At 62.8% G+C, this 21,686-nt stretch overlaps 3 protein-coding genes across 5 annotated transcripts in view; 1 reads left to right on the top strand and 2 right to left on the bottom strand.

The window, feature by feature from the left end:
* The first annotated feature begins 1,763 nt into the window (after positions 1 to 1,763).
* Positions 1,764 to 3,792, top strand: LOC142361072 (cathelicidin-B1-like). The gene is made up of 4 exons (XM_075417501.1): positions 1,764 to 2,191; positions 3,218 to 3,322; positions 3,427 to 3,510; positions 3,664 to 3,792. Exons 1-4 carry the CDS (start codon positions 1,955 to 1,957, stop codon positions 3,790 to 3,792), a joined length of 555 nt encoding a protein of 184 aa, XP_075273616.1. The 5' UTR covers positions 1,764 to 1,954.
* A 3,292-nt stretch (positions 3,793 to 7,084) lies between these two features.
* LOC142361071 (cathelicidin-2-like) lies at positions 7,085 to 9,928 on the bottom strand. Its single transcript, XM_075417500.1, has 4 exons — positions 9,755 to 9,928; positions 8,556 to 8,663; positions 8,365 to 8,448; positions 7,085 to 7,195 (listed from the first exon to the last, which is right to left on the bottom strand). Exons 1-4 carry the CDS (start codon positions 9,926 to 9,928, stop codon positions 7,085 to 7,087), a joined length of 477 nt encoding a protein of 158 aa, XP_075273615.1.
* A 2,108-nt stretch (positions 9,929 to 12,036) lies between these two features.
* The window catches only part of KLHL18 (kelch like family member 18), a 36,146-nt gene continuing 26,496 nt past the window's right edge, over positions 12,037 to 21,686 (bottom strand). For 2 of the 3 annotated variants that reach the window (XM_075419967.1, XM_075419969.1), the window contains exons 7-10: positions 20,450 to 20,687; positions 15,966 to 16,070; positions 15,525 to 15,636; positions 12,037 to 14,129 (exon numbers count right to left, since the gene is read on the bottom strand). In XM_075419967.1, coding sequence (XP_075276082.1) covers positions 13,743 to 14,129; positions 15,525 to 15,636; positions 15,966 to 16,070; positions 20,450 to 20,687 — 842 coding nt within the window. In that variant the 3' untranslated portion in view covers positions 12,037 to 13,742. The remainder of the gene's footprint in view (positions 14,130 to 15,524; positions 15,637 to 15,965; positions 16,071 to 20,449; positions 20,688 to 21,686) is intronic. The other variant, XM_075419968.1, reaches the window with a different exon arrangement.

The following is a 21,686-nucleotide window of genomic DNA, read 5'->3' as shown; positions in this document are numbered from 1 at the left end:
ACCTAGGTGTCCACCAGGACTCCCAGGGCCTTCTCTGATGAGCTGCAGGATGGCCCCCAGCACGTCCTGGTGCCTGGAGTTCTTCCTCTGCTGGTGCAGGACTTGGAACTTCTCCTCGTTGAACTCCGTTAGGTTCCTGCTGACCTATCTCCCCAGCCTGTTGAGGTCCCTCTGGCCAGCAGCATGGCCTTCTGGGGTATCAACCACTCCTCCCAGTTGGGCGTCATCTACAAACCTGCTGAGGGTGTGCTCTTGCCCCATCATCTTGATTGTTAACAAAGATGTGAAACAGTTCTGGCCCTGGTATGGACCCCTGGGGAACACCACCAGTGACCAACTTCCATCTGGACCTTCTGCTGCTGGTCACCACCCTCTGGGTCTGGCCGTTGAGCCCGTCTCCAGTCCATGCTGATGGCTCCCAACCACCACTTTGTTGGGTAAAACCCCTGGAGGGCTTTGGCTTCTTCAAACCCAACCCTGCACCTCGGGCAGTGTCTGCATCTTCCTCCTGTGTCACCTGTCCCAGCGTCCACCTCTTGTCCCCGTCCTTCTTGTCCTTGAGCTCAGCCAGGAGCTCCTTGCTCATCCATGCAGAGCTCTGGCCACCTCCCTTCGCTTCCTGCCCGTCAGGATGGTCCGTTCTTTGGCTCGGAGATGATCCTTGGAAACCAAACAGCTCTCCTGGACCCCACTTCTCTCCAGGGCTGTGTCCCATGGGATTCTTCCAAGCAGGCTCCTGAAGAGGCCAAATTCTTCTCTCTTGAGGTGTCCAGGGTGGTGATCCTGCTTTCTGCCCAGCTCCCTCCTCTCAGGATCTTGAGCTCCACCATCTATGGTCACCGCAGCCAAGGCTGCCCCTGACCTCATCTCCAACCAGCTCGTCCTCTTTGTAAGCGGGAGGTCCGGCGGACCACCTCTCCTCATTGGCTCCTCCATCGCCTGGCTCCAGAGGCCGTTCTCCAGGCCACCCCTGGAGTGGCATGTCCAGTTCTGGTCCCCACAAGTCAAGAAGGATGTGGACAGACTGGAGAGGGTCCCAAGGAGGGCCAGGACAGTGGTCACAGAGCTGGAGAACCTGCTCTAGGGGGAAAGACTGAAGGAGATGAGCCTCTTCTCCTTGGAGAGGAGAAGGTTTTGGGGGCATCTCGTCACAGCAGTCAAAGGGTCTTTCCAGGAGCCACATGGAGAAGACAAGGGGCACCGGGTTCAAGTTGCACCGGGAGAGGTTTTATCTCAATTTAGGTTGTCCAGTGATACCAGTTAGTCACTGGAAGAACCTCCCTGGGGACATGGTGGAGTCTTCTTGGCTGGGTGTTCTCAAGATGAACCCAGATGGGGTGTGAGAGAATCCCATCTAGGGTCCCTTCCCCACAGAAGTTTGGACCTGGTTGGAGCTTGGTCTTTCCACATCCAACCTGGGTTGTCCTATGGGTCTGTGATTGACAGCATCCATCCCTGGGGACTTCCCAGATGCCTCCCACCAGCTCTGACCCGGGCGCGCTTGTCCCTGTTTGATTTACGAGCTGCTTGGAGAACATCTTTGATGGCCTCCACCGGCCAGGAGCTCTGAACCTGTTGGGTGGCTTTGGGCTTCCCCTCGCCGCGTGTGGTGGTGCAGGCAGGGGTTGAACCGAGGGTCATCTTCTGGGCTTGGTTCCTTGACGTCCTCCTGGCCGTTCCTGCTTGGCCTTGGAGAGGGTGACCACTCCTGAGGCTGGTGTTTGGTCAAACCCACCTTGTTTGCCGTGAGGGACAGCTGTCTTCACTGCTCCGCCCAGCCATAAAACACCCCGGGGGGCCGGAAAGCCCCGGCCGTGGGGCAGGGTGGCTTCTTCATCCAGCCCCGTGGGAGAGCGGGGGGCGAGGAACCCAACGTGGTGTCACCCTACGTACCCATCAACCCTTGACGGCGCTGCCATAAAAGGGGTCGGCAGCGCGACGGGTGGCAGGCGGCATGATGGGACCGTGCCGAGCGGTGCTGCTGCTGCTGCTGCTGGGACTGACCAGAGCCACCACGCCGCGGCCGGGCGAATCCACGCCGAAGATGACCGCGTCCGTCCCGCCGACCGCGTCGCCGCGCTGGGCCCTCAGCTACGGGGACGCCGTGGTGGCGGCCGTGGAGCTGCTCAACGCGAGGGCCGTCGCTCCCTACGTCCTGCGGCTCCGCGACGCCCTGTCCCGGCCTGGCTGGGTGAGTGCTGAGCTCCTCCGGCACGGGAGATGCGCCGGCTCCGGGCGGTGCAGGATACGGCCCATTTTTGGGCTGAATCCCGCTCCGTTTTGGGGCTAAATCCAACCCATTTGGGGGCTGAATCCCACCCCATTTTCTAGGCTAAATCCAACCCGTTTGGGGGCTGAATCCCACCCCGTTTCTGGGCTAAATCCAACCCATTTGGGGGCTGAATCCCACCCCCTTTTCTGGGCTAAATCCAACCCATCTGGGGGCTGAATCCCACCCAATTTCTGGGCTAAATCCAGCCCGTTTGGGGGCTGAATCCCACCCCATTTCTAGGCTAAATCCAACCCATTTGGGGGCTGAATCCCACCCGATTTCTGGGCTAAATCCAACCATTTTGGGGGCTGAATCCCACCCCGTTTCCAGGCTAAATGCAACCTGTTTGGGGGCTGAATCCCACCCCATTTTGGGGCTAAATCCAACCCGTTTTGGGGCTGAATCCCACCCCGTGTCTGGGCTAAATCCAACCCATTTTGGGGGCTGAATCCCACCCCATTTCTGGGCTAAATCCAACCCGTTTGGGGGCTGAATCCCACCCCGTTTTGGGGCTAAATCCAACCTGTTTGGTGGCTGAATCCCACTCTGTTTTGGGGCTAAATCCAACCCATTTGGGGGCTGAATCCCACCCCGTTTTGGGGCTAAATCCAACCTGTTTGGGGGCTGAATCCCACCCCGTTTTGGGGCTAAATCCAACCCGTTTGGTGGCTGAATCCCACCCTGTTTTGGGGCTAAATCCAACCCGTTTGGGGGGTGAATCCTGCCCCGTTTTGGGGCTAAATCCAACCCGTTTGGGGGCTGAATCCCACTCTGTTTTGGGGCTAAATCCAACCCATTTGGGGGCTGAATCCCACCCGTTGTGGGGCTGGGTCCAACCCTCTGCGGGGCTGGAGCTGCCCCATCGCTGGGCTGGATGTGGCCCCTCTGTCTCGGGGCCGGGTGATGCTGCGGGGTCCCCTGACGTGTCCTTGTCCCCTCTCCCAGCCCGGGGACCTGCAGAGCCGGCAGGAGCTGAGCTTCACCGTCGAGGAGACCTGGTGCCGGACCCCGGCGACGGCCACCACCGCCTGCAAGACGCGTTGGCCCGGGGTGAGGCTTCGTCCCCGGCGGGGAGCCAGCCGATGGGGAAACTGAGGCACGGAGGGGCTCCTGGTGGCCTCGTCTCACCCGTGTCCCCCTCTTCTTCCTCGCAGGTGCTGAGATGGTGCCAGGGCTTCGTCTTCCTCGAGCAGCAGCAGCCCACGGTCGAGCTCTCCTGCGAGATGGTGCCCGGCACGGTAAGGACGCGACCGAGATGGCATCGTCCCCGCCGTGTCCCCAAGCTCCGTCACTCGCTCTCCTCCCCTGCTGCCGTGGGCTTCGTCCCCGGGGGGGTCACCCGGACCCCCGGATGCCTCCCCAAGGTTTCACGCCGCTGCTTCTCCTCCCAGTTCGGCCGCGTCGGGACGTCCAGGCTCGGGGATTTTTTTGCCAGGATCAAGGAGCGGCTCCGGGGCTTCTTCCAGTGCGGAAGGATCTGGATCCGCGACAGGCTGAACCTCGGAAAGGCCAAACCCTGAGCGGGCCACGCCGCGTCCCCCCTGTCCCCCGTGTCCCCCCCGTGCCCCCCGCCCGGGCGCTCTGCTTCCAGTAAACGGCCCCGCAACGCTCCCGGTGTCCCCCCAGGTCCTCTGCGCCGCCCTGACTCCCACCCTGCTCCCCAGCGGGAGCGGGGACGGACCCCGAGCCCTGCGACCCCCCCCTGTGCCCATCCAAGGGGTTCCCGGGGCTGGGGACCCCCCCAGGGCAGGGGGGACGTGTCACCCCCACTCGGGACCCCCCCACCCTGTGTGTCGTCCCCTTCCACCCCGAAACAACAGGCTGGGGCCTGGTGCTTCCCGGTGAGTGCAGCCCACTCAGGACACCCCACTCATGATCCCCCACTCATGACCCTCCACCCACTCATGACCCCCACTCGTGACCCTCCACCCACTCATGATCCCCCCACTCTTGACCCCTCCACCCACTCGTGATCCCCACCCACTCATGACCCCCACCCACTCATGATCCCCCCACTCTTGACCCTCCACCCACTCATGATCCCTCCTCATGACCACCAATCATAACCCCCACCCACTCATGATCCCCCACTTTTGACCCTCCACCCACTCATGATCCCTCCACTCATGACCCCTACTTTTGACCCTCCACCCACTCATGATCCCTCCACTCATGACCCCCACTCGTGACCCCCACCCACTCATGATCCCCCCTCATGACCCCCACCCACTCATCATCCCCCCACTCGTGACCCTCCACCTACTCATGATCCCCCACTCTTGACCACCAATCGTGACCCGCACCCACTCATGATCCCCCGACTCCTGACTCCCACCCACTCATGATCCCCCCACTCTTGACCCTCCACCCACTCATGATCCCTCCACTCCTGACCACCAGTTGTGACCCCCACCCACTCATGATCCCCTCACTCGTGACCCCCACCCACTCATAATCCCCCCCTCGTGACCCCCACCCACTCATCATCCCCCCACCTCGTGACCCCCACCCACTCATGATCCCCCTGACCAGTGACCCTCCGCCCACTCGTGACTCCCACTTGTGCCCCCCTCTCACTTGTGACCCCCCCCACTCACGATCCCCCTCTCACTCAGGAGCCTCCACTCGTGATTCCCCGACTTGTGCCCCCCCCACCCACTCATGGCCCCCCCACTCGTGACCCCCTGACCAACTTGTGACCACCCCACTGGTGACCCCCACCCACTCGTGATCCCCACTCACTTGTGGCCCCTTGTCCACTCGCGACCCCCACCTACTCATGACCTACACACACTCATGACCCACACCCAGTCTTGCCTCCTGCCCACTCATGCCCTGCCACTGGCGACCCTTCCCACTCATGACCCACACCCACGCTGCCCCACCCAGTCTTGACTCCTGCCCACTCATGGCTCCCCACTTGTGCCCACCACTCACTTGTGACCCCCACCAACTTGTGACCCACACGTGGCTCCCCACTCGTGATGCCACCCACTTGTGACCGACACCCACTCGTGACCCACACCCACTCGTGACTCACCCACTATTGACTCCCCACTCACGACCCCCATGCACTTGTGACCTCCACCCACTCTAGACTCCTGCCCACTCATGGCTGCCGAGTAGTGACCCCCACCCACTCGTGACCCACACACACGTGTGCCCCCACCGACTTGATTCCCACCCACTCATGACTCCCCACTCCTGCCTCCATCCACTCATGACCCTCACCCACTTGTGACCCCACCCACTCGTGACCTCCTCCCACTCTAGACACCCACCCACTGGCCCCCCACTCACTCATGACCCACACCCACTCGTGACTCCTACATGGCTCCCCACTCACAACCCCCACCCACCCATGACCTCCACCCACTCGTGACCCACCCGCTCTAGTCTCCTGCCCACACCTGACTCCCCACTCGTGACCAAAACCCACACGTGCCCCCACCCATTCACGACCCCCACCCACTTGTGACCACCTCCCACTCTAGACTCCCGCCCACTCATGTCTCCCCACTCGTGACCCTCACCCACTCGTGACCTGCAACCACTTGCACTTGTGACCTCATACTCTTGACTCCGCCCACTCTTGACTCCCGCCCACTCGTGATCCCCTCCCACTTGTGGCCCCTGCTCACTTGTGACCCACACCCACTCGTGACCCCCACCCACTCGTGACCCACCCTCTCTTGTCTCCAGCCCACACCTGGCTCCCCACTCGTGCCCCCAACCAACTCATAACTCCCCACTCGTGATCTCCTCCCACTCTAGACACCCACCCACTGGCCCCCCACTCACTCGTGACCCACACCCACTCGTGACTCCTACATGGCTCCCCACTCACAACTCCCACCCACTCATGACCTCCACCCACTCGTGACCCACCCGCTCTAGTCTCCTGCGCACACCTGACTCCCCACTCATGACCCACACACATGTGTGCCCTGACCGACTCTTGACTCCGACCCACTCATGACTTCCCACTCGCCTCCACCCACTCGTGACCTGCTCCCACTCCTGCCCCCACCCACTCGTGACCTCCTCCCACTCTAGACTCCCACCCACTCGTGACCCACACCCCCTCGTGACTCCCCATTCATGCCCCACTCGTGACCCACACACATTCGCGACCCCACCCACTCGTGACCTACCCACTCTAGTCTCCTGCCCACACGTGACTCCCCACTCGTGCCTCCACCCACTCGTGACCCTCACCCACTCGTGACTTCACCCACTCGTGACTCCCCACTCGTGCCTCCACCCACTCGTGACCCTCACCCACTCGTGACTTCACCCACTCGTGACTTCACTCACTCTTGCCTCCACCCACTCGTGACCCTCACCCACTCGTGACTTCACTCACTCTTGCCTCCACCCACTCGTGACCCTCACCCACTCGTGAATTCACACATGCGTGACTTCACCCACTCTTGCCTCCACTCACTCGTGACCCTCACCCACTCGTGACCCGCTCCCACTCGTGACTTCGCACTTGTGACCCCCACCCACTCGTGACACCCTCTCACTCTAGACTCCCACCCACTCATGGCTCCCCACTCGTGACCCGTGCCTTTTTGACCCACACCCACTCGTGTCTCCCCACTCCTGCCTCCACCCACTCGTTACCCCCTCCCACTCGTGACCCACACCCACTCATGCCCCACACCCACTCATGCCCCACACACATTCGCGACCCCCACCCACTCTTTCCTCCCGCCCCCCCACCGGCGCGCCCCCCACCGGCGCCCCCCCCCCACGCGTGTCCCCCCCACGCGAGGCAGGCGGAGGCTCGGTCCCCCCGTTTATTGCTCAGCCCAGGCGCACGGAGCCGCTGGCGCGGATGTTGAAGCTGATGCGGGGCTGGATGCGCCGCAGCCGGCTCAGGAAGCGCCCGAAGCGGCCCCGCTGCACCAGCGCCGGCTGCGGGGGGGGGGGGGTGCGGGGGTCGGCGGGGGGGGACGGACCCCCCCCACAGACCCGCACCCGGACACGGCATCCCGCGGCGGGACCCCCGGCCCGGGAACCCCACCCGGGAACCCCCCGCCCCCCCCCCCCCCCCGCCTCGGGATCCCCACCCCGGAACCCCCACCGGGACCCCCACCCGGGACCCCCCCGCACCCAGGATCCCGAACCGGGACACCCACCCGGGACTCCCGCACTCGGGATCCCCCTCTCAGGACCCCCCACCCGGGGCCCCCACCCTGCACCCAGGACCTCACAGCAGGGACCCCACTCAGGACCCCCACCCTGCACCCAGGAACCCCCACCCAAGGCTCCACACCCAGGACACCCACCCAGGACCCCACAGCAGGGACCCCAACCCCAGGACACCACCCAGGACCCCACTCAGGACCCCGCACTCAGGACCCACTCAGGACCCCCATCCTGCACCCAGGACCCCCAACCCAGGACCCCCAACCCAAGACCATACTCAGGACCCCCACCCTGCACCCAGGACGCCACAGCAGGGACCCCACACCCAGGACCCCACTCAGGACCACACACCCGGAACCCCACTCAGGACCCCCACCCAGGACCCCCTACCCAAGACTCCACACCTAGGACCCCACCCAGGACCCCACTCAGGACCCCCCACCGGGGACCCCCACCCTGCACCCACAGCCCTCCACCCAAGATCCCACACCCAGGACCCCACTCAGGGACCCCCACCCTGCACCCAAGACCCCCCACCCAAGACTTGACAGCCGGGACCCCACTTGGGACCCCCACTCGGGACCCCCACTTAGGACCCCACTCAGGACCCCCACCCTGCACCCAGGACCTCCCACCCAAGATCCCCCAACCCAGGACCCCAGTCAGGACCCCACTCAGAACCCCCACCCTGCACCCAAGCCCCCCCCCCCCCAAGACTCTACACCCGGGACCCCACTCGGGACCCCCACTCGGGGGACCCCCCCACTCAGGACCTCACTCAGGAACCAACTCAGGACTCAGCATCCCCACCCAGAACCCCCAACCCAGGACCCCACTCACGACCCACTCAGGACCCCTACCCTGCACCCAGGACCCCCCACCCAAGATCCCCCACCCAGGACCCCCCCCCCCCCCGTGGGTGCCCCCCCACTCACGTCCCCCGAGGCATCAGCGCAGCGCAGGTCGATCTCCGGGGAGCTCTGCAGGAACTGCACCGGCCCCGCGCACTCCTTGATGGCCTTGGGGTGGGGTGGAGGACACACACCCAGCGTCACGCGTGGACCCCCCCCCACGCGTGTCCCACCCCCCCCCGCGCCTTCCTCCCCGCCCTCCTCCTCCTCCTCACCCCGTTCTCCTTGAAGTCGCAGTCGTTGGGGTTGACGCGGGCGCTGGCGGCGCACTCCGTCTCCATCAGCGTCAGGTTGAGCCTCGGCAGCGCGCTTAGGTCCACGCCCTGCGGGGACACGCGTGGGTGGGGGGGTCATGCGTGGGTGGGGGGCACGGGTGGGGGGTCAAGAGTGGGTGGGAGTGAGAAGGGAAGTCATGAGTGGGCGGCACTCACTGGGGTGGGGTTGGGGTGGGTGTTGAGGGATTTGAGTGGGAGATTATGAGTGGGGAGAGCGTGAGTGGGGGTCTCGAGTGGGGGGGTGTCACGAGTGGGGGGGGTCGTGGGTGGGATCAGGGTGGGCACTGAGCAGCCTGAGTGGGGGGATTACGAGTGGGTGGGTGGGTCATGAGTGGGTGGAGGGTGATGAATGGGGTCTGAGTGGGTGGGTCACGAGTGGGGGGGTCATGAGTGGGTGGAGGGTGATGAATGGGGGTCCGAGTGGGTGCGTCACGAGTGGCGGGGTCATGAGTGGGTGGGGGTCACCGGAGGTGGGCTCAGGGCAGGCACTGAGCAGCCTGAGTGGGGGGCTCATGAGTGGAGGCTCATGAGTGAGGGGGGGTCATGAATGGGGGGATCACGAGTGGGTGGGGGGGTCACGAGTGGGGTATCATTAATGAGTGGGTGGTCACAAGTGGGGGTCATGAGTGGGAGTCACGAGTGGTTGGGGGTCATGAGTGGGTGGGGTCATGAGTGGGTGGGGGGTCACCCGGGTGGGCTCAGGGTGGGCACTGAGCAGCCTGAGTGCGGGGATCATGAGTGGAGGCTCACGTGTGAGCGGGGGGTCATGAGTGGGAGTCACGAGTGGGGGGATCATGAGTAGGGGGTCATGAGTGGGTGAGGGTCGTGAGGGGGGGATCACGAGTGGGTGGAGGGTCATGAATGGGGGATCACGAGTGGGTGGGGGTCACGAGTGGAGGCTCATGAGTGAGTGGGGGGGTCATGAGTGGGGGTCATGAGTGGGCAGAGGGTCACGAGTGGGGGAGGCACGAGTGGGTGGTCACGAGTGGGGGGGTCACCAGTGGGCTGACCCTCACCGGGGTGGGCTCAGGCCACAGGCACCGAGCCGCCCGAGCCAGGTACCAGGACCAGGGGGGGTCCAAAGCAGGGGGGTCCCGAGTGGGTGGGGGTGTCCCGAGTGGGTGGGGGGGGTCACTCACCGGGCTGGGCTCGGGGTCGGCGCTGAGCAGCCGGTAGAGGTTCTGCACCTCGGGCCGCTGGTTGAAGGAGTCGACGGCCTGCGCCAGCGCCTGGCTGTAGGCGAGGGGCACCGGGGCCGGGGGGGCGCGGGCCCCCCCCAGCACCGCCAGCACCAGCACCCAGCAGCTCCGCATCCTTGGCCCCGCCGCCGCCCCCCGGGGCCCCTTTTATCCCCCCCACCCGGGCTCAGCCCCCTCCCACCCCCCACCCCACCCTCCGGAAACCCCGAGCCCCAGCCGTTATTTGGGGGTGGGGGGGTCCCGAGTGGGGGGGGTGGCTCATCTGCCCGGGGATGGGGGGGGGGTCCCCAGCCTTGGGAGCCCCTTGGGTGGGTGGGGGGGGGGGTTGCAGGGCTCGGGGTCCGTCCCCGCTCCCAGTGGGGTGCAGGGGGGGGGTTGGGACCCCAGGGAGCATTGGGGCCCCCCCCCGGGCTTGTGCAACCCCAACCTTGGGCAACGGCGATGGGGCAAGGCTGAGGGGTCCCCCCCAGTCCCCCAACCCGTGTCCCCCCCCCCCCAACACGCGCAGGTCCCCAAAATATCTTCATTCCAGCTCTGCTGGGGACAGGGCGGGGCGAGGACGCCGCGAGGATGATGATGGGTGACCCGCGCTGGCGGCTCGGGGGTGCCAGGGGAGCGGGGCTGGGGGGGGGGAAAATCAGGGTGGGCTTCAGCCTGCCAAGTGTCCCCAAAGTGGGGGGGGACACGTCCCCACCGCTGGCCACCCCCCTGGGGTCATCGGCTGCTGGCCGCACTCCGCCATCGACAGCGGGACGGCAGGGGGGAAGGCGAAGACCTGCGCCGCGCACCGCCGGACCTGGGGGTACGCCGCGGGGCTGAGCACCCCGGGGACCCCCCTCTGTGACACCGGTGGGTCCTCAGCACCCAGCGCCAACGCCGGTGGGACCACGGCGCCCATCGCCAACACCGGTGGGACCGCGGTGGCCATTGCCGACGCCGGTGGGACCGCAGTGGCCATCGCTGACACCGCTGGGTCCACAGCACCCATCGCCGACACCAGTGGGACCACAGCACCCATAGCTAACACCGACGGGACCATGGCACCCATTGCCAACGCTGGTGGGTCCACAGCGCCTATCGCCAACGCTGATGGGACCACGGCGCCCATCGCCAATGCCGACGGGACCATGGTGCCCATCGGTAATGCTGGTGGGTCCACAGCACCCATCACCGACGCTGGTGGGTCCACAGCACCCATTGCCAACACTGATGGGACCATGGCGCCCATCGCCAATGCCGACGGGACCATGGTGCCCATCACCGACGCTGGTGGGTCCACAGCGCCCATTGCCGACACCAGTGGGACCACAGCACCCATTGCTAACACCGATGGGACCATGGCACCCATCGCCAACGCCAGTGGGTCCACAGCGCCCATCGCCAACGCCGGCGGGACCATGGTGCCCATCGCCAATGCTGGTGGGTCCACAGCACCCATCACCGACGCTGGTGGGTCCACAGCGCCCATTGCCAACACTGATGGGACCACGGCGCCCATCGCCAATGCTGGTGGGTCCACAGCACCCATCACCAGTGCTGGTGGGACCATGGTGGCCATCGCCGACGCCGGTGGGTCCACATCACCCATCGCCGACACCAGTGGGACCACAGCACCCATTGCTAACACTGATGGGACCATGGCACCCATCGCCAACGCCAGTGGGTCCACAGCGCCCATCGCCAACGCCGGCGGGACCACGGCGCCCATTGGCAATGCCGGTGGGACCATGGCGGCCATCGCCGACGCCAGTGGGACCACAGCACCCATCGCCAACGCTGGTGGGACCGCGGTGGCCATCGCCAACCAACTTGCCCAGCTTCTCCTCCAGGATAAACACCGGGCCTGCGGCGCGGCGGGGGAAGGCGTCGGGTTGCCGGCGTTTTCCTCGGTGCGGGGACGCGGGCGATGGCGGAGGCACGGCGGGGCCGATCCCTCACCGCCAGCCTCTTCCCTCCGTCCGCTCCCGGTTTGGCACGGCCGACGCCGCCGGGACGCATCCAGCGCCGCTCGACGTCCCGAGCCGGTAGCGAGAGCGTCCCCCCGGCTCTGCGGAGAGAAAAACCAGGAGCCCCCTCCCCTCTCCCACATTTTTCCCACTTTTTATTGGATTTTTTCTCATCCCCCTCGCTCTGCCCCGAGCTCAGACTCATCGGCGGACGCTGATCACGCCCGGAATCCCTCCCCGCCTCGCCCAAAGACGCCACAGCAGCCGGCCAGGGGATGAATTTCTCCGGGTTTTAATATAAAAAAAATACGTTAAGCGACAGCGAAAGCGCCCGGTCGGCGCGCGGAGGGCGGGGAGAAGCAGCGCAGCAAAAGCTTCCCCGGTGCCAGGGCACGGGGCAGGCGGCGCGGCGGGGTTTGCCGAGGACGACGAGGATCTTGAACGCGTTTTGCAGAATTTGGGGGTTTTTTGTAAAATTTTCAGACGGGGGGATTCGCCGAGCGGATGGCGCCGAGCGGATCGCGCTCTCCCCGGAGGTCATGTTCCCCGCGGGACCGGGGCTGCGTCCCCCCAAACCCCGCGTTTCTCTGTCCCCTCGCGCAGAAAAACCCCACAGAATTCCCCGGGGAAGGAATCGCGCTCCCCAAAGACCCCTCCCGGCCCGAAAAGCAACGTCGCTTGGATTCCGATGTTCGTGGGTTGGGGTTTTTTTTTCCCTTTTTAATTCTTAGCAGCATGGAAAGCTCCGATATTTTCCCCCCTCCGGCGACGGCGGCAGCCGATCCACGCGGAGGAAACGAGATCTACGGCGACAAATCACAATTTATAGCCAGATGCGCTCATTATATATCCCGAAAATATACAGAGTACCTGAAAATATTGACATCCACATGTACACCCAAACCCCGAGCGACGCCGGGGGTCGGCTATGAACAAGTTAGGGGGGGCTGGGGTTGGGGTGATCGCCCCGCTCCCCCCAAAAACACGACGCGGGGCGAGATCCCCGGTCCCTTCGCCGCTGCCGGCGGGATCAGCGTCGAGCTCCTCGCCCCCGCCCGTCCCCTTCCCGCGGTGGCGAAGGGATCGGGCTCCGCCGGGGGCTGTGGTGAGGACTCCCCGGCCCCAAGCCCACCGCCAAGCCCCCTCGCAGCGGAGCAGCCCGCTGGCGTCGATGGCCACGCAGTTTTCCCCCCTGGCCCGCGGCACGGATGCTCTCGCTCCACGTCCCCGCGTGGGATTTCTCTGCCCGCGCCGCTCGAAGCGCAGTTTTCTCGCCTCTCCCTGCTCCAGACGCCTCTTAAACATCAACTTCGGGGAAAAAAATTAAATAATCAGTTAATACACGGGACATCTTTATCATTCACACCTCGGCCTCATCCCCCTTTCGAAATCCGAAGACCATGGCTCCGCGTCCCGGACGTCCCAGCCTCCTCCTCCTCCGCCGCTCGCCCCCAACGACGGTTTAACGGACCCCGAAGTTTCTCCATCCCGCGGCTCTTGCGGAGAAGTTTTGTGTTTTTTTCTTTTCCAACCCCTCGGCGAGGTGAAGAAAGCGCGGCTCCGCTTCGGCCTCTTGCGCAAGAAGCGCCTCGAAACGGCCGGGAAGCGACGCCGCTGGGGTTGGGTTTGATTTCTGTTGGGATAAACGGAGCGAGCCGCCACGCCGCCGAGCCACCGCCGCGGGTCTGTTTTACCCAGTCGTTAAAGCAGCCGTTTTTTTACGGCGTAACGAGGCTCTGACCGCGCTTCCCAAAGGCGCGGGGCGGGTGGGAGAAGGAAAGGGTTGGCTCGGCCGCGGCGCCGGGCAGGTCCTTCCTCGCGGCGGCACCGTTATTTCGACACCTTGGCTCTTTCGGGAGCCTCTGGGGGGGTTTTGCTTTGCCAAGGGGTTTTTTTGTTGTTTGGAAACGCAGCTCCGCGGGCGTCACGCCCCGAACCCTCAGGAAAAGATGGGCTCCCCCCCTCCCCGAACCGCTTCCCCCTCAGATGGTGAGGAGGGGGATGCAGCCCACGCCGACCCCCCCCTCGTGGCACACCATGGGGGCCATGAACGTCCAGCGGTTCGTCTCCGGGTCGTACATCTCCACCGAGCTGAGGTTGGATTGTCCGTCGTAACCCCCGACGGCGTAGAGGCGGCCGCAGTTGGCGACGAGGGAGACGCGGCTGCGGCGCGTGTTCATGGGGACGATCAGGTACCACTGATCCGCCAGCGAGCTGTACACCTCGGCCGCGCTCAGGAAGCCCGAACCGTCGTAACCTCCGCAGACGAACATCTTGCTGCCCAGGGCGGCGGCTCCGTGGCGGCAGCGCTTGTTGAGCATGCTGGCGACCGGGTGCCAGGTCCCCGTGTGGGGGTTGTAGTATTCCACCTGCGGCCACAGGGAGAGCGTCAGGAAAAAACGCGCGCCCGGACCTCCCGCCCCGCCTGGATCGCGCTGACTCTTCCTCCAAACGGGCTGGGGAACGTGGGGTTTGCTCCTTGAGTTCATACGTGAACATTTTTGAGAGTTGGGCGCAGAGGAACCTGATGAGGTTCAACCAGGGCAAGGGCAGGGTCCTGCGCCTGGGGAGGAACAACCCCAGGCACCAGCACAGGCTGGGGCTGAGCTGCTGGAGAGCAGCTCTGCGGAGAGGGACTGGGAGTGCTGGGGGACGACAGGGTGACCACGAGCCAGCAGCGTGCCCTGGGTGCCCAGAAGGCCAATGGTCTCCTGGGGTGCATTCAGAGGAGTGTGGGCAGCAGGGCCAGGGAGGGTCTCCTCCCCCTCTGCTCTGCCCCAGTGAGGCCCCATCTGCAGTGCTGTGTCCAGTGCTGGGCTCCCCACTTCAAGAGAGATGAGGAGCTACTGGACAGAGCCCAGCGCAGGGCTACAAGGATGAGGAGGGGACTGGAGCATCTCTCCTAGGAGGAGAGGCTGAGGGAGCTGGGCTTGTTCAGCCTGGAGAAGAGAAAGCTGAGAGGGGACCTTGGAAATGCCTCTCAATATCTGCAGGGTGGGGGTCAGGAGGCCGGGGCCAGACTCTTTCCAGTGGTGCCCAGCGACAGGACAAGGGGCAATGGGCACAAACTGAAGCCGAGGAAGCTCCAGCTGAACCCGAGGAAGAACTTCTTCCCTCTGAGGGTGACGGAGCCCTGGCCCAGGCTGCCCAGAGGGGCTGGGGAGTCTCCTTCTCTGGAGATATTCAAGCCCCGCCTGGCCGCGGTGCTGTGCAGCCTGCTGTGGGTGACCCTGCTTGGGCAGGGGGTTGGGCTGGGGGATCCCCAGAGGTCCCCTTCCAGCCCCTACCATTCTGTGATTTAGAGGCATTTCGAAGGTCCCCTCTCAGCCTTCTCTTCTCCAGGCTGAACAAGCCCAGCTCCCTCAGCCTTTCCTCCTAGCAGAGATGCTCCAGCCCCCTCCTCATCCTCGTAGCCCTGATCATAGTCGAATGACAGAATTATATAAGGGTTGGAAGGGACCCTAAAGATCATCTGATTCCAACCCCCCTGCCACCAGCAGGGACCCCTTCCCCCAGCCCAGGGTGCTCAGAGCTCCATCCAACCTGGCCTTGAGCACTGCCAGGGAGGGGGCAGCCACAGCTTCTCTGGGCAGCCTGGGCCAGGGCCTCACCACCCTCCTGGGGAAGAATTTCTTCCTCATATCCCATCTCAATCTGCCCTCTTTGAGTTTAGAGCCGTTCCCCCTTGTCCCATCACTGCACCCCCTTGTGAAAAGACGAATCCCTGCCCGAGGCTCGCGGGAACCCGCACCCCGCGGACTCACGCTGTTGAAGATCTGCAGCCCGTCGTGCCCTCCCGACACGTAGATCCGGCCCTCGAAGACGGTGACTCCGGCGGCGCTGCGGTTGGAGCTCATGGGGGTCACCACCGTCCACCTTGCCGGGAGAGCGGAGAGGTCAGCGCCGGCACGGCACACGGCCCCGCGGGTTACTATTAATTGATCGGATTCTCTAAGACCGTGTTCCAACAACTCTCCTCTCACCACTTAATTTGATTTAAACCCTGGTTTTGTTCGCTTGCATCCAGGTAAAAGTCTTGCGAGGGGGGATGCTGCTCCACTGCCGGGATACCGAGGCTTTTCCGCGCCGTTCACCGCGTTCCTTTCACAGCCCGGACGCCCAGCGGTGCCGCGGCACGGGACTAGCAGTTCTCCCACCCCGGCAGCAGACAGACGGACAAGCTTTAGGGCACCAAGAGCTCTTACTTGTTTGTTTCTGGAGAATAGGACTCCACGGAGTTGAGGGATGAGTTTCCATCGTATCCACCACAGACGTAGATCTGGCCGTCCAGCACCACCGTTCCCATGGCACTGCAACGAAGAGCAGGACCCCCCCCCGTGAGATGGCCGTCGGTGCCGCCGCGTCGCCCGGAGCGCGGTCGATCCGTACAGCCCGACCCTGCCCGCTGCCTGCCGTCACCTCCTTCACCCCACCGAGCCTCCTCCTCCTCACCCCGGCTTCACCACTTGGTCTCACCTCAGCTCTGAGCACCACAGGTCATGCAAGATGCTGGCGGCGGGAGCACACCCCGTTCTCCCGATCAAAGGAACTCAACCTTCGTTTAGTTCAACCTTCATGGCCTCAAGCTGCGTCAGGGGAGGTTCAGCTTGGAGATTGGGAAGAATTTCTTTGCTGAGAGAGTGGTCAGACCTTGGGCCAGGCTGCCCAGGGCAGTGGGGGAGTCCCCATCCCTGGAGGGGTTCAAACACCATCTGGATGTGGCCCTTGGGGACATGGTTTAGCAGGCGTGGGGGTGTTGGGTTGGTGGTTGGGCTTCATGATCTCAGAGGTCTTTTCCAACCTTAATGATTCTACCACTAAGCCCAAACTCACAGAGAAATTTTGACCCCAGATCATGGGTCAAATTCCCAGTGACTCCAGCGTCCCATGAGGGTCCTCCCCGCCGCTGCGAGTGGGAACTCTGGCGAGGGGCATCGCTGCACGGCCTTGGGGAATGCACCAGTTCCCACCAAACCAAGGTGCTTGCCCCTGTCATCACACCTCGTAAATCAGACATTTGGGTCCCAAAGGCCATCAAACGGGACGCTTCAGACACGAGACCAGAATCCCACCTTGGAAACGCAGTCATTGAAGCTTCTTGTAGAAGCTTGGCGACGCAATCCTTGGTGATAAAACCCCGGCAGTGCCGCCGGAGCCCAGCAGTTTGCACAATAACTGCCATTTTCCTCCACACGAGAGCACCCAAGGCCTGTTCTGCTTTGGCTTCCAGGCAGAAGAACCCAAACATGGAAGAGCAACAGCCTCTCACTGTGGGAGAAGCTCCCAGGAACCTCACCGCTACGGAAAAGCGGAGCTTTTCTACCAGAAACCAGAGCCTCGTGCCTGGGATTTCCCGTAGTCAGCTGCTTGCAGTGTGCTCTTCCCAAGCCATCAACGTCTCGGACCACCAAAAACCCAAGTTAGATGAACCATTATGGTGAAGAAGAGCTGCAAAGCTTGAGGAAAAGGGAACAATTTCACAGCTCCTGCTGAGTGGAAACCCTGGATGCCAGGAAGATGTTTGAAGATGGCAGCAGCTACTGTCTCGTGGTGGGGAGGAGAAGATGACTGCACAACTTCATAGGTGGGTTTTCAAAATAACCAACCAGGCAGCGGTCGCTAGGCTGGTTGGGAACCACGCAGCTCCATTCATCAAGCACAAATGCCTTCTGCTCAGCTGCCAACTCCTCTCCCCAGACGATAAAAATGCTCCTCTCCTTCCCAGCTGTGATTCTCTTCTGCTTTCTGGTAGGGAAAGGAGATGCCAGCGCTGGACAGAGATGGTGAAATGGGGTTTTTGTTGACTCCGAGCAGCATGGGAGCTTCCTACACGGTGGTCGTCGGTGCTTCACCCACCATCTAGTGTCACACCATGAAGAAACGGGGCTCTGACCACCTCCTTCGGGAGCCCAGTTCGAACTCTTACAGACCTCACCAGCAGAACTTTATCATAGAGTCATAGAATGGTTTGGGTTGGAAGGGACCTTAAAGATCATCTGGTTCCACCCCCCTGCCATGAGCAGGGACCCCTTCCCCCAGCCCAGGGTGCTCAGAGCTCCATCCAACCTGGCCTTGAGCACTGCCAGGGAGGGGGCAGCCACAGCTTCTCTGGGCAGCCTGGGCCAGGGCCTCACCACCCTCCTGGGGAAGAATTTCTTCCTTCTACCTCATCTCAATCTGCCCTCTTTGAGTTTAGAGCCGTTCCCCCTTGTCCTATCACTGCACCCCCTTGTGCAAAGCCCCTCTCCATCCTTCCTGTCGGCCCCTCCAGGTACTGGCAGCTGCTCTAAGGTCACCCCAGAGCCTTCTCTTCTCCAGGCTGAGCAGCCCCAACTCCCTCAGCCTGTCCTCGGAGGAGAGGTGCTCCAGCTCTTGGATCATCTCCGTGGCCTCCTCTGGACCCGCTCCAACACCTCCATGTCCTTCTTCTGTTGGGGGCTCCAGAGCTGGACGCAGGACTCCAGGTGGGGTCTGACGAGAGCGCAGTAAAGGGGCAGAATCCCCTCCCTCGCCCTGCTGCCCACGCTGCTCTTGATGCAGCCCAGGACACGGGTGGCTTTCTGGGCTGCCAGTGCACGTTGCCGGCTCGTGTTGAGCTTCTCAGCCACCAGCACCTGCAAGTCCTTCTCCTCAGGGCTGCTCTCGAGCCACTCTCTGCCCAGCCTGTAGTTGTGTCTACTTTGATTTCACTCCTTGATGCCACCAAACCTGAGAGATCTCCGTAGCTGTGGCTCAACGGCCTTGCTGGACTCGTCAATGCAAGGGGAAGACTCGCTTGGACTTGAGTGTCAAGAACCAAAGAGTTAACCAAGGGAGGAGCTGACCTGAACAATGAGCTTCGCTTATCTTATCAGACAGAAGTCAGGGGTGATGGCCCACCACTGCAAACCAAGTGACCCCTGGGGTGCGACGAAGGCCGCGCAGCCAGATGTTGCTTCAGATAAGAAAGGGAAAGCCCCCCTAAGCACGTACCCAGATCCCCGCTCCGAAGGCGTGTCGAGCTGCGCTTCTGACGACACAACATACCAAGAGCCAAGCGACACCTGGTCGTTGACTTGGTCCCACCTCGCCGAAGATTTCAGAAGTATAAAAATTGGCACTTGAAAACCCTCTTGGGAGGAGGAGCCAAGAGAGAACCTCACCTGACGGACGGGTCGATGGGCCTGAACCTCTCCTCCCCCCCCAAGAAGGGACGCCTTTTGGTAAGAGTCGCACCCCTGACTTGATCCGGGAACACGTTGTTAACGAAAGCTCTAAACCATTACCTCGAGCTCAACTTTTGTAGACAGCGCATTTACCAACGGCAATCCCCAATCTGTGATACCTGGTGCTCAAATAAATCACCTCTTGTGTCAACTTTGTGAAACTGTCTCAGTGAAAGCCCCTGGGAGGGCTCGGACAGGCAAATGTTGAATCTGAGAAGTGGCCACACACCCAACCCCTTAGACAGAAACCGTTGGCCAAGCCTGGGACTGGGAGTGGATCCGGCCGCACCTCGACTCCTCTCTGAGAGTTTAGAGAGCAAGTGGGGCCGCTCTGAACCTCGTGACTCAATGGGAGGGCTTCCCCCTTGCCACTTATCAGACTCCTTTACCCCTTTAAAGGCAACGGTAGCTCGGAGCCCACACCTCTCAGCTGCTTTTTGCTTACTGAGGTCTTAACCTTAATTGAGGAGCTACTGGAGAGAGTCCAGCGCAGGGCTACGAGGATGAGGAGGGGACTGGAGCATCTGTCCTAGGAGGAGAGGCTGAGGGAGCTGGGCTTGTTCAGCCTGGAGAAGGCTGCAAGGGGACCTTGGAAATGCCTCTAAATATCTGCAGGGTGGGGGTCAGGAGGCCGGGGCCAGACTCTTTGCAGTGGTGCCCAGCGACAGGACAAGGGGCAACGGGCACAAACTGAAGCCGAGGAAGCTCCAGCTGAACCCAAGGAAGAACTTCTTCCCTCTGAGGGTGACGGAGCCCTGGCCCAGGCTGCCCAGAGGGGCTGGGGAGTCTCCTTCTCTGGAGATTTTCAAGCCCCACCTGGCCACGGTGCTGTGCAGCCTGCTGTGGGTGACCCTGCTTGGGCAGGGGGTTGGGCTGGGTGACCCACAGAGGGCCCTTCCAACCCCCAACATTCTGGGATTCTGTGATTAACGGTTTTCCTCATAAATCAGCGCTGTGATGAACTTTGCTGAGCTGTTGATGGTTCTCCCCTCTCACCAGCCAGCAGCGCCCAGGCTCAGCACAACCTGCCTGCCCCAGACGCGGCCAAGCAAACCCCTCCTGCTGCCACACCGCTCCACTCCTCCTTTTTCTTTTGCTCCTGCCCCACACACAAAATCCTCCCTTGACAGCCACCACCACCCAACACCTCCAGCCTTCCTACGAGCTCATTTATTCCCCCTCTTGCTCCAAAGGTCTCCTTCCCAGGGAGGTTGTGGAGTCTCCTTCTCTGGAGATATTCAAGCCCCGCCTGGACAAGGTCCTGTGCAGCCTGCTCTGGGTGACCCTGCTTCAGCAGGGGGGTTGGACTAGATGACCCCCAGAGGTCCCTTCCAACCCCTACTATTCTGTGATTCTGTGATTCTGTGGGTGACCCTGCTTCAGCAGGGGGGTTGGACTAGATGACCCACAGAGGTCCCTTCCAACCCGTACTATTCTGTGATTCTGTGATTCTGTGATTCCCACCGAGCGAGCCACGCACACACCTTCTCTTGCTGTTCATGCTTTCCACTTTGGACCAGGAATCCATCTCCGGGTTGTAAACCTCCACAGTGCTCAGCCTCAGCTGACCGTCGTAGCCGCCGACGGCGTAGAGCAGTCCGTTCACCACCGCCACCCCGACTCGGCTCCGGGCCGTCGTCATCGGCTGGCACTTCTCCCAGCGGTTGGCAATGGGATCGAAGACTTCCACCACGTTCAGCGAGTCACCTGCATAAAAATTTGCTACTCAAATTAAAAAGGGGGAGACCTGATAAAACGCCGTGCCAGCGCGCTCGCCCGTAGCTGAGGCATGTGAGGGGTGAGCGGTTGCTGCTCTGACCCCGGAGATGGGGCTGACGCAGGGAATTTGCCCGCTCTTCTCTGGGAAAACAGCCAGGATCTCACACGTCTCGTTCCGGGCGCTCACACATCCTACTCCAGCCTCCCCCCTCCCATAGCAAAGTCCAGTCAGAGGCGTTTCCCAGCCACGTTTCTACTCATTCACAATGAGAGGCTGCTCTGAAAAAATCATATACACTGCGCTCCGCAACGCAAAGGACTGCGGAGCGTTTCCAAGCTTGCCCGTGCCCTGTACCCACGACTGGGCAAGTCCCAGGTGGTGGCAGTGGGGCCTGACAGCCTCACAGGGGCAGCAGAACCCTGCGGTGTCACGGGAACGCATCTTCTCTAGGGGATAAGCCAGCCGGGCTGTGGGCAGCCAAGGTCCTGCATGGGGGTGAGTGCAGGGTCCTGCGCCTGGGGAGGAACAACCCCAGGCACCAGTCCAGGCTGGGGCTGAGCTGCTGGAGAGCAGCTCTGCGGAGAGGGACTGGGAGTGCTGGGGGACGACAGGGTGACCATGAGCCAGCAGCGTGCCCTGGCTGCCCAGAAGGCCAATGGTCTCCTGGGTGCGTTCAGAGGAGTGTGGGCAGCAGGGCGAGGGAGGGTCTCCTCCCCCTCTGCTCTGCCCCCGTGAGGCCCCATCTGCAGTGCTGTGTCCAGTGCTGGGCTCCCCAGTTCAAGAAAGATGAGGAGCTACTGGAGAGAGCCCAGCGCAGGGCTCCGAGGATGAGGAGGGGACTGGAGCATCTCTCCTAGGAGGAGAGGCTGAGGGAGCTGGGCTTGTTCAGCCTGGAGAAGAGAAGGCTGAGAGGGGACCTTAGAAATGCCTCTAAATATGTGCAGGGTGGGGGTCAGGAGGCCGGGGCCAGACTCTTTGCAGTGGTGCCCAGCGCCAGGACA

The sequence above is a fragment of the Opisthocomus hoazin genome, chromosome 4, assembly GCF_030867145.1.
Source record: "Opisthocomus hoazin isolate bOpiHoa1 chromosome 4, bOpiHoa1.hap1, whole genome shotgun sequence".
Taxonomy (NCBI): Eukaryota; Metazoa; Chordata; class Aves; order Opisthocomiformes; family Opisthocomidae; genus Opisthocomus; species Opisthocomus hoazin.
Note: the sequence above shows the minus strand (reverse complement) of the source record. Positions and strands in the feature narration are given on the sequence as shown.

Excerpts from the sequence above, each read along its gene's own strand:
- LOC142361072 (XM_075417501.1), top strand. The coding sequence starts at position 1,955 with ATGATGGGACCGTGCCGAGCGGTGCTGCTGCTGCTGCTGCTGGGACTG. Across the intron at positions 2,192-3,217 it reads CCCTGTCCCGGCCTGGCTGG|CCCGGGGACCTGCAGAGCCG; the intron begins GTGAGTGCTGAG and ends CCCCTCTCCCAG. Across the intron at positions 3,511-3,663 it reads GCGAGATGGTGCCCGGCACG|TTCGGCCGCGTCGGGACGTC; the intron begins GTAAGGACGCGA and ends TTCTCCTCCCAG.
- LOC142361071 (XM_075417500.1), bottom strand. The coding sequence starts at position 9,928 with ATGCGGAGCTGCTGGGTGCTGGTGCTGGCGGTGCTGGGGGGGGCCCGC. Across the intron at positions 8,664-9,754 it reads CCGACCCCGAGCCCAGCCCG|GGCGTGGACCTAAGCGCGCT; the intron begins GTGAGTGACCCC and ends GTGTCCCCGCAG. Across the intron at positions 7,196-8,364 it reads GCGCTGATGCCTCGGGGGAC|CCGGCGCTGGTGCAGCGGGG; the intron begins GTGAGTGGGGGG and ends CCCCCCCCGCAG.